The following is a 9,484-nucleotide window of genomic DNA, read 5'->3' as shown; positions in this document are numbered from 1 at the left end:
GCGGGACCCAAGATGTCAGCGCCCGCGTCCGTAACGTATAGGACGAGCTGGTTTTAAAACTCCAAATCGTCTCCCTCTGCAGAAGGGACTGAGCTAGCCGTTAGTTAGCGCATCTGAGTTGAATCAGGTTAGCAGCTAAATTATTCCCTCCTTTTTCCGTTCTTCTGCCAATGGACTAGTACCTGCGACGCTTATATAGAGCGCGGTACCATCGCTTTCCCCGCTAGCAGAACCAGAAACCAAGAAAGAACTCGCTCAAAAGTTCGAGCTCCTCCTAGGTAGGAGCGGCTGCATTGGGCTAGGTACACTAGATTCTAGCTAGAGCTACTAGCTACTTGCACTAGCCAGCATGGGTGTGCGGAGCTGCTGCCGCGCCGGCGTCCATTGCGGTGCTGGATCGAGAAGGAAGCAACAGCAATGTAGGGGTGGGGGCTTGCTCGTGCTGCTCTTGCTGCTGGCGGCGGCGGCGGTGCCGGCGCGCGGGCAGCGATCGGAAGGCGTGGTGATCGCGCAGGCGGACCTGCAGGGGCTGCAGGCCATCCGCCAGGCGCTGGTGGACCCGCGCGGGTTCCTGGCCGGCTGGAACGGCACGGGCCTCGACGCCTGCTCCGGCGGCTGGGCTGGGATCAAGTGCGCGCAGGGCAAGGTCGTGGCCATCCAGCTCCCCTTCAAGGGCCTTGCCGGCGCGCTCTCCGACAAGGTCAGCCAGCTCACCGCGCTCCGGAGGCTCAGCTTCCACGACAACATCATCGGGGGCCAGGTGCCCGCCGCGCTCGGCTTCCTCCGCGAGCTTCGCGGCGTCTACCTCCACAACAACCGCTTCGCCGGCGCCGTGCCCCCGGCACTCGGCGGCTGCGCGCTCCTTCAGACGCTCGACCTCAGCGGCAACTTCCTCTCGGGGAGTATCCCTTCCGCTCTGGCCAATGCCACTCGGCTGTATAGGATCAACCTCGCGTACAACAACCTATCCGGTGTCGTGCCGACCAGCCTCACTTCCCTCCCGTTCCTCGAATCCCTTCAGCTCAACAACAATAATCTCAGCGGCGTGATTCCGCCCACCATTGGCAATCTCAGATTGCTCCACGATCTTTCTCTCGCTAGCAATTTGATTAGTGGAAGCATCCCGGATGGGATTGGCAACGCCACAAAGCTCGGAAAGCTTGATCTCTCTGACAATCTTTTAGGTGGTAGCCTCCCTGAGTCACTCTGCAGCCTCACTTTGTCAGTAGAGCTCAATCTCGATGGCAATGACATCGGAGGACACATCCCGGCATGCTTTGACGGACTTAAGAATCTGACCAAGCTGTCCCTGAGGAGGAATGTCCTCGATGGCGAAATCCCAGCGACCATCGGGAACCTTTCGGCACTGTCACTGTTCGACGTGTCCGAGAACAACCTCACCGGAGAAATTCCTGCCTCCTTGAGCGGCCTTGTCAATCTCAGTTCTTTCAATGTGTCCTACAACATTCTCTCGGGGCCTGTGCCTGCAGCTCTATCCAACAAGTTCAATTCTAGCTCGTTCCTTGGAAACCTTCAGCTCTGTGGGTTCAATGGCTCTGCCATTTGCACTTCCGCTTCATCCCCACTGACGGCGCCGTCTCCTCCAGTGCCTTTGTCGGAGCGGCGAACCCGGAAGCTCAACAAAAGGGAGCTCATCATTGCAGTGGCAGGCATCCTCCTGCTCTTCTTTCTCCTGTTCTGCTGCGTCTTCATCTTCTGGAGGAAAGACAAGAAGGAAAGCTCGCCCCCCAAGAAGGGCGCCAAGGAGACGACCACGAAGACTGTCGGGAAGGCAGGCTCAGGCACTGACACCGGTGGGGACGGCGGCGGCAAGTTGGTACACTTCGACGGGCCGCTCTCGTTCACGGCGGACGACCTGCTGTGCGCGACCGCAGAGATCCTGGGGAAGAGCACGTACGGGACGGTGTACAAGGCAACCATGGAGGACGGCAGCTACGTCGCGGTGAAGCGGCTCCGGGAGAAGATCGCCAAGAGCCAGAAGGAGTTCGAGCTGGAGGTGAACGCACTCGGCAAGCTCCGGCACCCCGACCTCCTCGCCCTCAGGGCCTATTACTTGGGACCCAAGGGCGAGAAGCTTTTGGTGTTCGACTACATGCCCAAAGGCAACCTTGCCTCTTTCCTCCATGGTAAGCTCACTTGCACAGTGCAATTTCCATTTTCAAATGCTCGGATTCTCTTTAGCTATCTCTTTGCTTCTCTTTTGTGCTTAACAAAACTTCGCCATGTGTATTATCGCAGCTCGTGCACCGGACAGCAGCCCGGTGGACTGGCCGACGAGGATGAACATCGCGATGGGCCTGGCGCGGGGATTGCACCACCTACACACCGACGCCAACATGGTGCACGGCAACATCACCAGCAACAACATCCTCCTGGACGAGGGCAACGACGCCAAGATCGCCGACTGCGGCCTGTCGCGCCTCACGAGCGCGGCAGCCAACTCCAGCGTGATCGCCGCCGCGGGCGCGCTCGGCTACCGCGCGCCGGAGCTCTCCAAGCTGAAAAAGGCCAACACCAAGACCGACATCTACAGCCTCGGGGTGGTCATGCTCGAGCTCCTGACTGGCAAGTCGCCCGGGGACACGACCAACGGCCTCGACCTGCCGCAGTGGGTGGCCTCGGTCGTCGAGGAGGAGTGGACCAACGAGGTGTTCGACCTGGAGCTCATGAAGGACGCGGCCGCGGGCTCAGAGACCGGCGAGGAGCTGGTGAAGACGCTGAAACTGGCACTGCATTGCGTCGATCCTTCGCCTCCAGCGAGGCCCGAGGCACAGCAAGTGATGCGGCAGCTTGAGCAGATCAAGCCCTCAATTGCTGTCTCTGCCGCCTCGTCCTTCACCGGTGAGCCGAGCCATACTACCGCGACCGCCACCAGTGTCACGGACGAAACGAAATCTACAATTACAGAGTAGTCGGCCTCTTGCAGACTGAAATTTACAGTTCTCTTTTACTTCAGGTTCTTAATAAGTAGAGTTCAGAGTCTATCCGTTTTTTTTCCAGTCTGTACAGTACAGGTGTAGGGAGTAGGAGAATTTTGGTTGTGATGTCATTCTTTAATTCCTGAATTCGTTTGTACCAGCCAGAAGCACTCCATGTTATCAGAAGATGATTTGGGAGTGCTGGCTGCTGATTAAATTTCAATTGAACCTTTAGTGCTTTAAAATTTTTTCCTTTGAGAGAAATGTCCAATTTCGGGGCAGCCATAATTTGCCACAATTAACCTCAATCAAATGTGGCAACATAAAAAGTGTGGCTAGAAAATTTGGAGCCACACTTTGTCATGCCTAAGATTGCTATACTTTTTTACTCTCCGACACAAAGTCCAAAAACATCTTGTTTAAATTTAGTTGCGAACCAAATACTTACCGACTTAAGGTGAACTGTGGGAAGGTGTGGCTAGCAACCAAACACATAATGACAACCTTGAGTTTTTATTTTCTGTGATCACGCAAGAGTAGCTGGTAGTTTGTCCAGTGTAACTTGTCAGATTAGGAAGGGTTTCTCATGCCACGCAAATCTGAGCGCACAACGTACGATTGCTCATATCACCTGCTACCTAACATGCAAAATCACGAACGGTACTCAAATCACAGATCATGACGACATTACAGAGGAACCCTGATGTTACCAGGGCAAAATTGAGTCCACAACACAACCTGCAAACTTTAATGACGTGGAAGACGGCAGTTTCAATAGAACCTTTGGTGCTTTCAAAAAATTTCCTTTTGAGAGAAATGTCTAATTTCGGGGCTGTTTGGTTTCCTGACATAATTTGCCACAATTAACCTTAAGCAAATGTGGCAAGACACAAAAAGTGTGACTAGAAAATTTAGAGCCACACTTTGTCATGTCTAATGGATTTTTGCTGTTCATTTTTACTCCACGACAAGTAGAGTAAAAAAATCTTGTATAAATTTAGTTGCTAACCAAATATTTACTAAGGGCCTGTTTGGTTCGTCTAGTAGCTACTAAATTTAGTAGCTTTTAGTCACTTTAGTAACTTTTTAACCAAACGCTATGACTAAAAGGGCTTTAGTCATCTCTAGTAACTCTGGAGTTACTAAAAGTGACTAAACCGTTTAGTAGCTGGAACCAAACACCCCCTAACTTAAGGTGAAGTGTGGCAAGGTGTAGTTAGCAACCAAACACATAATGACAAACTTGAGTTTTTTATTTTCTGTGATCACGCAAGAGCTTACGTGAGCAGCTGGTAGTTTCACCTATGTAACTTGTCAGATTAGGAAGGGTTTCTCTTTCTCATGCCACGCGAATCTGAGTGCGCAACGTACGAATGCTCATATCACCTGCACAACGTACTGAATCACCGATCATGACATTACAGAGGAACCCTGATGTTACCAGGGCCAAACTGAGCGCACAAGGCACAACACAGCCTGCAAACTTTAAGGATGTGGAAGAAGGTAGATTTTTTTGCGGTTTTGCAGCCAACACTAATTTCTTACCAGGGCTGTGGGCCTGCTACTATCTAGTGACCCAGTCAGTGATTGTGCTGCTGCAGACCCTTTCGTCGACCTCTTGGACTTGGCTGTTTGCGTCCAACCTGCACGTAAATAGCAAGGATGAGTTAACCCTTTTTGTAGTTACTCGATAACGTGAAATACACCCCAAACATACTGGGACCGGCAATGTCAGCTTGCCAATGGACCAGGTATTAAACTCTTACCTGCACGGCTGCACATTTGGTTTTAGACCTATAACTGCTTACAACTAATGGTCAGCACGATCAATACTTGCCATTACAAGTAGTAGCATTCTGCAAAGGAACAGCCTATCTCAAGTTGTAGTGCATAGTGTACACAATCTCGCTAGGAAGATGGGAATTTGTTCCAACTCCTGGTGCATCCTAAATGTTTCATGTGAAATTCTTGCTTCCCAAGGTTGCACCTACTCCCTCTGTCCGAAATAGTTTCGGGACAAACTGTCCATATTCATAGCTGAAGTGTCAACTATTTTGAGATAGTACTCTCGTTATGATCTGCCGCCTTTAGTAGCTTAGCAAGGTGCAGGCCGAAAAAGAGATCCTGTAGCTGGCCCTTCCTCTCATTGTCCAGGAAATTGCATTGCAAAGTGCAAACATATGGACACAAGGGTGCTTATCGCCTTGTACTATATCCACAAACCGGACTGTGTCATTCCAATTGGAGCTCGATTCAGGGGTACTGCAAAAAAATTTGACATGGCCAAAATCCCACAAGCCTAGACGAAATTAATCAGTCAATTTATAGTTTGTTTATTGTGAGCAACCAAAGTGAACATTTGAATCCTTCATAGTGAAGAACCTGCAGATGGACTTCATCTGCTGAACGCCGACGCATGTTCCTTTCAGTGGTACGGCGATGAAATCGGCAACGATTAGCTATTTGCTACAGGCTAGAAATTGATAGCTCAATGACCCTAACTAATCATATGTCTCCTGCGTCGCCTCCTGGCCACCCAATCGCTGAAAGCAGAGGAATTGTTCAGTTGGAGTGGGGGAAAAGGGCCAATTGACTTCACTTTGCCAAAGAACCTACCAACTCCTACAGGCTACAGTGAAAGTCATGTACTTGAGAAATTTCTATAGTGTGGGGGCGTTGCATTTTTCCAACAAAACCGGTGTCTGCAGTTGCAAACTTTCTTGATTTCTGTTTTGCAGTCTCATTCAGAGTATCAGTCTCAATCTTCTTCGTGATAAACGCGCTGTTCTTTCCTCTCTTTTTTTTGTTTCTTCTTCTTCTTTCTTTTTTTGCGAGATGTATTATTGTTTCATTAGTGCTTTCGCTGGGGCTATTTTCTTTCCAAGAATAATGTTATCGAAGGAAATTCAGTCCACACCAACAAATGACATTTCTCAATGGTAGGTAGGCAACTGAACAGATGTAGCACCCTGACAAAGCTAAGCCCTACTTTTTTTTTTTACCTGCAGAAAAGAACTAGTACTAACTACTGAGTTGCACCTTTTTCTCCCTCCAACATCTTGATTGACCAGAGTTAATGCAATTCTTCCATGGTAAGCTACCGTCCATCCATGCATCACAGTATAGTATCAACAAACTCAGCAGCAGCAGCTAATGATCAGAAAGGTGGAACGACTGGGCACGGTGAAACGAATCCCTCTGGATTGCAATGCATTCGCTAGACCAGTGGGTGCAACAACTCCCGCGTCAGCATTCACCATTGATTCAGCAATGCGACACCCTAGAGGCCAAAAGGCCTCGCGTCGCAGTCGCAAGGATCAAAACCTAATCTTCCAAACCCCAAACAACTGCACTACCCTCCCTCTCGGGTCTCGGCCCATCGTTGCTGCCTGCCTCTATATATACGCTCGCCGGTATCGCACTTGGTCACCACGGCAGCAAACCACCAGAGCAACAAGCCAGCCAGCCATTGCCGGTCAACCGGAGCGGTGGCTGCGATGGCGAGGTCAGGTCTCGTGAAGCTCTGCTGCACCTCTGCTCTTCTTTTGCTCTGCTGCTTCCTTCTCCCAGGCGCCCTCGCCGAGGAGCGCTTCTACGAGTTCATCGTAAGTGTTGCTGCGCTTTGTGTTTTGTGGTTCAATAACAACAATTAATCTGTTCAAAATGGTAAACGGTTTGGTGTTGCTGCTGGCTTGCTGCAGGTCCAGGAGACGCTAGTGAAGAGGCTGTGCAAGAGCCAGAAGATCGTCACGGTGAACGGGCAGTTCCCGGGGCCGACGATCGAGGTGTACAGCGGCGACACGCTGGCGATCAAGGCCGTGAACCTGGCGCAGTACAACGTGACCCTCCACTGGCACGGCCTCCGCCAGCTGCGGAACGGGTGGGCGGACGGGCCGGAGTTCGTGACGCAGTGCCCGATCAGCCCCGGCGGCAGCTACACGTACCGGTTCACCACCCAGGGCCAGGAGGGCACGCTGTGGTGGCACGCGCACAGCTCCTGGCTCCGCGCCACCGTGCACGGCGCGCTCGTGATCCACCCCAGGAGGGGCCTCCCCTACCCTTTCCCCAAGCCACAAATGGAGGTCCCCGTCATCCTAGGTACAGCACAAGTACAGCCCGTCGGTAATTATATCGCCGGCTGCCACCACCAATGCCGCCGCCTCACTGACCTGAACGCATATGCTTGTGCAGCCGAGTGGTGGAGGAGGAACCCCATCGCCGTGCTCCGCCAGTCCATGATCACCGGTGCGCCGCCCAACGTCTCCGACGCCCTCCTCATCAACGGCCAGCCGGGAGACTTGCTCCCGTGCTCCAGCCAAGGTGATCGCCGTTGTTAATTTCGTTGATTCAGTTGCTCATGTTGTTAACCACAACCACAAGGAGACGCTGCACACACACATCATTTAAACAGAGAACAATGGTGATTCAGAAAACACTACAAAATGTTGCACAATTTCTAAATTTGGTTAGACCGACCAAAGCAACTGTCGGTTTGGAAAAGACTCATCCATGCCTCTCTCAGGCATAGGTCTCTCTCCAAAGTCCAAACCGTACGGCATGGTAAATAAACACTGCAGGCACTTGTCTTCTGCAGCTAAGTTGCTCCCCTGGTGGTTTGTTGCTTTGTTTTTATATTCTGTCATACAAACTGACGATACGAAGAGACAATCTTCAGATGTTAAGAAGAAACATTCTAGCCAATGTCAAGCATGCGCATGATGTCACCCACTTTGACCAGCGGATGATGCATGTTTTCTCCACCAGCCCAACTCACAAACTAATTCTTCGTGTGCTATGCCTACGCGTTCATGTGTCACCCAATGCAGAGACGAGCATCATCCCGGTGGTCGCCGGCGAGACGATCCTGCTGCGCATCATCAACGCGGCCATGAACACCGAGCTCTTCGTCAGTCTCGCCGGCCACAGGATGACCGTGGTCGCCGCGGACGCCATTTACACCAAGCCCTTCGAGACCGACGTCGTTCTCCTCGGCCCCGGCCAGACCACCGACGTCCTCGTCACGGCGCACGCAGCCCCGGGACGATACTACCTCGCCTCGCGCGCCTACGCTTCGGCCCAGGGCGTCCCCTTCGACAACACCACCGCCACCGCCATCTTCCAGTACAAGAACGCCCCCGGCTGCCCCACCACCTCCGGTGCCGGTGCCGGTGCCTTCAGCGGCCCAGTAGGCCGGTCCACTAGGTCCTCGGGCCACCTCGGCCGCGCAGGGCCGCAGCCGATGCTCCCGTTCCTGCCGGCGTTCAACGACACGAACACGGCGACCGCCTTCTCCAACAGCCTCCGGAGCCCAGTGGCGGTGAAGGTGCCCGGCCCGGTGACACAGGAGGTGTTCACCACCGTGGGGTTTGGGCTCTTCAACTGCCGCCCCGGCCCGTTCTGCCAGGGCCCCAACAACACCCGGTTCGGCGCGAGCATGAACAACGTGTCGTTCCAGCTCCCCAACACCGTGTCCCTGCTGCAGGCGCACTACCACCACATCCCCGGCGTGTTCACCGACGACTTCCCGGCGTTCCCGCCGGTTTTCTTCAACTTCACCTCGCAGAACGTCCCGCGCGCGCTGTGGCAGCCGGTGAAGGGCACCAAGCTGTACCGCGTCAAGTACGGCGCGGTGGTGCAGATCGTGTTCCAGGACACGGGCATCTTCGCCGCCGAGGAGCACCCCATGCACATCCACGGGTACCACTTCTTCGTGCTGGCCACGGGGTTCGGCAACTACGACCCGCGGCGCGACGAGGCCAAGTTCAACCTGGTGGACCCGCCCAGCCGCAACACCATTGGCGTGCCCGTCGGCGGCTGGGCCGTCGTGCGCTTCGTGGCCGACAACCCCGGGGTGTGGCTCGTGCACTGCCACATCGACGCCCACCTCACGGGCGGGCTCGCCATGGCGCTGCTGGTGGAGGACGGCGAGTCCGAGCTCGAGGCCACCATCGCGCCGCCGCTCGACTTGCCCATCTGCGTGCTGTAGAGATTTTTCAGTTTCTTGCTGGCGTGCGTGACCACGTGGCGGTACAGGGAGGCTGTGTGCATCGGACGCGTGCTGTGTATTTGCATTGGTAATTGGGCATTTGCATTCTGGATTTTGATTTGAATTTTCAAAAAAGGGGGAAGTATATTACTTTTTTTAGCAAAAGGGAAGTATATTACTGAATACAGATCAGGTTCATTGGGTTTGTTTCCGTAAGGGGCTTTTTCGGCACTACCATGTAATCTTGGCCTTTGAAATTAGAGTGAGTGGGCTTCCAACTACTTGAGTGAGGCCTATTTGAGCGTTTGCTAGTTTCATACGTGAAAAATGGGCCTAAGTGTTCCAGTTGAACAAACCCAACTACTAATTGTATTTTCCTAAAAAAAATTTACTAATTGTATCTTCGCCACTAAAAAAACTAATTGTGTCTCCGTACAACTCTCAACATCAAGCTCGCTTTAGAGGCTTCAATCAATAACATCTAAACCGGCAAACAGCGATCAACACTTTAAATCATTGGACAATACAATCTGATTAATTTATGTAAAAAATCATACAA

At 52.7% G+C, this 9,484-nt stretch overlaps 2 protein-coding genes across 2 annotated transcripts; both read left to right on the top strand.

The window, feature by feature from the left end:
- The first annotated feature begins 252 nt into the window (after positions 1–252).
- On the top strand, positions 253–2,951 carry LOC136546485 (probable leucine-rich repeat receptor-like protein kinase IMK3). The gene is made up of 2 exons (XM_066538457.1): positions 253–2,147; positions 2,260–2,951. The coding sequence occupies exons 1-2, from the start codon at positions 350–352 to the stop codon at positions 2,931–2,933; spliced, it is 2,472 nt and encodes an 823-aa protein (XP_066394554.1). The 5' UTR covers positions 253–349; the 3' UTR covers positions 2,934–2,951.
- A 3,429-nt stretch (positions 2,952–6,380) lies between these two features.
- LOC136546493 (laccase-3-like) lies at positions 6,381–9,191 on the top strand. The gene is made up of 4 exons (XM_066538468.1): positions 6,381–6,544; positions 6,641–7,037; positions 7,131–7,259; positions 7,766–9,191. The coding sequence occupies exons 1-4, from the start codon at positions 6,437–6,439 to the stop codon at positions 8,923–8,925; spliced, it is 1,794 nt and encodes a 597-aa protein (XP_066394565.1). The 5' UTR covers positions 6,381–6,436; the 3' UTR covers positions 8,926–9,191.
- The last annotated feature ends 293 nt before the right edge of the window (positions 9,192–9,484 follow it).

Source organism: Miscanthus floridulus, chromosome 1 (genome assembly GCF_019320115.1).
Source record: "Miscanthus floridulus cultivar M001 chromosome 1, ASM1932011v1, whole genome shotgun sequence".
Lineage (NCBI taxonomy): Eukaryota > Viridiplantae > Streptophyta > Magnoliopsida > Poales > Poaceae > Miscanthus > Miscanthus floridulus.
The sequence above is the reverse complement of the archived record's forward strand: the minus strand, read 5'-3'. Positions and strand labels throughout refer to the sequence as shown.

Excerpts from the sequence above, each read along its gene's own strand:
- LOC136546485 (XM_066538457.1), top strand. The coding sequence starts at position 350 with ATGGGTGTGCGGAGCTGCTGCCGCGCCGGCGTCCATTGCGGTGCTGGA. Across the intron at positions 2,148-2,259 it reads CCTTGCCTCTTTCCTCCATG|CTCGTGCACCGGACAGCAGC; the intron begins GTAAGCTCACTT and ends GTATTATCGCAG.
- LOC136546493 (XM_066538468.1), top strand. The coding sequence starts at position 6,437 with ATGGCGAGGTCAGGTCTCGTGAAGCTCTGCTGCACCTCTGCTCTTCTT. Across the intron at positions 6,545-6,640 it reads AGCGCTTCTACGAGTTCATC|GTCCAGGAGACGCTAGTGAA; the intron begins GTAAGTGTTGCT and ends GGCTTGCTGCAG. Across the intron at positions 7,260-7,765 it reads GCTCCCGTGCTCCAGCCAAG|AGACGAGCATCATCCCGGTG; the intron begins GTGATCGCCGTT and ends CACCCAATGCAG.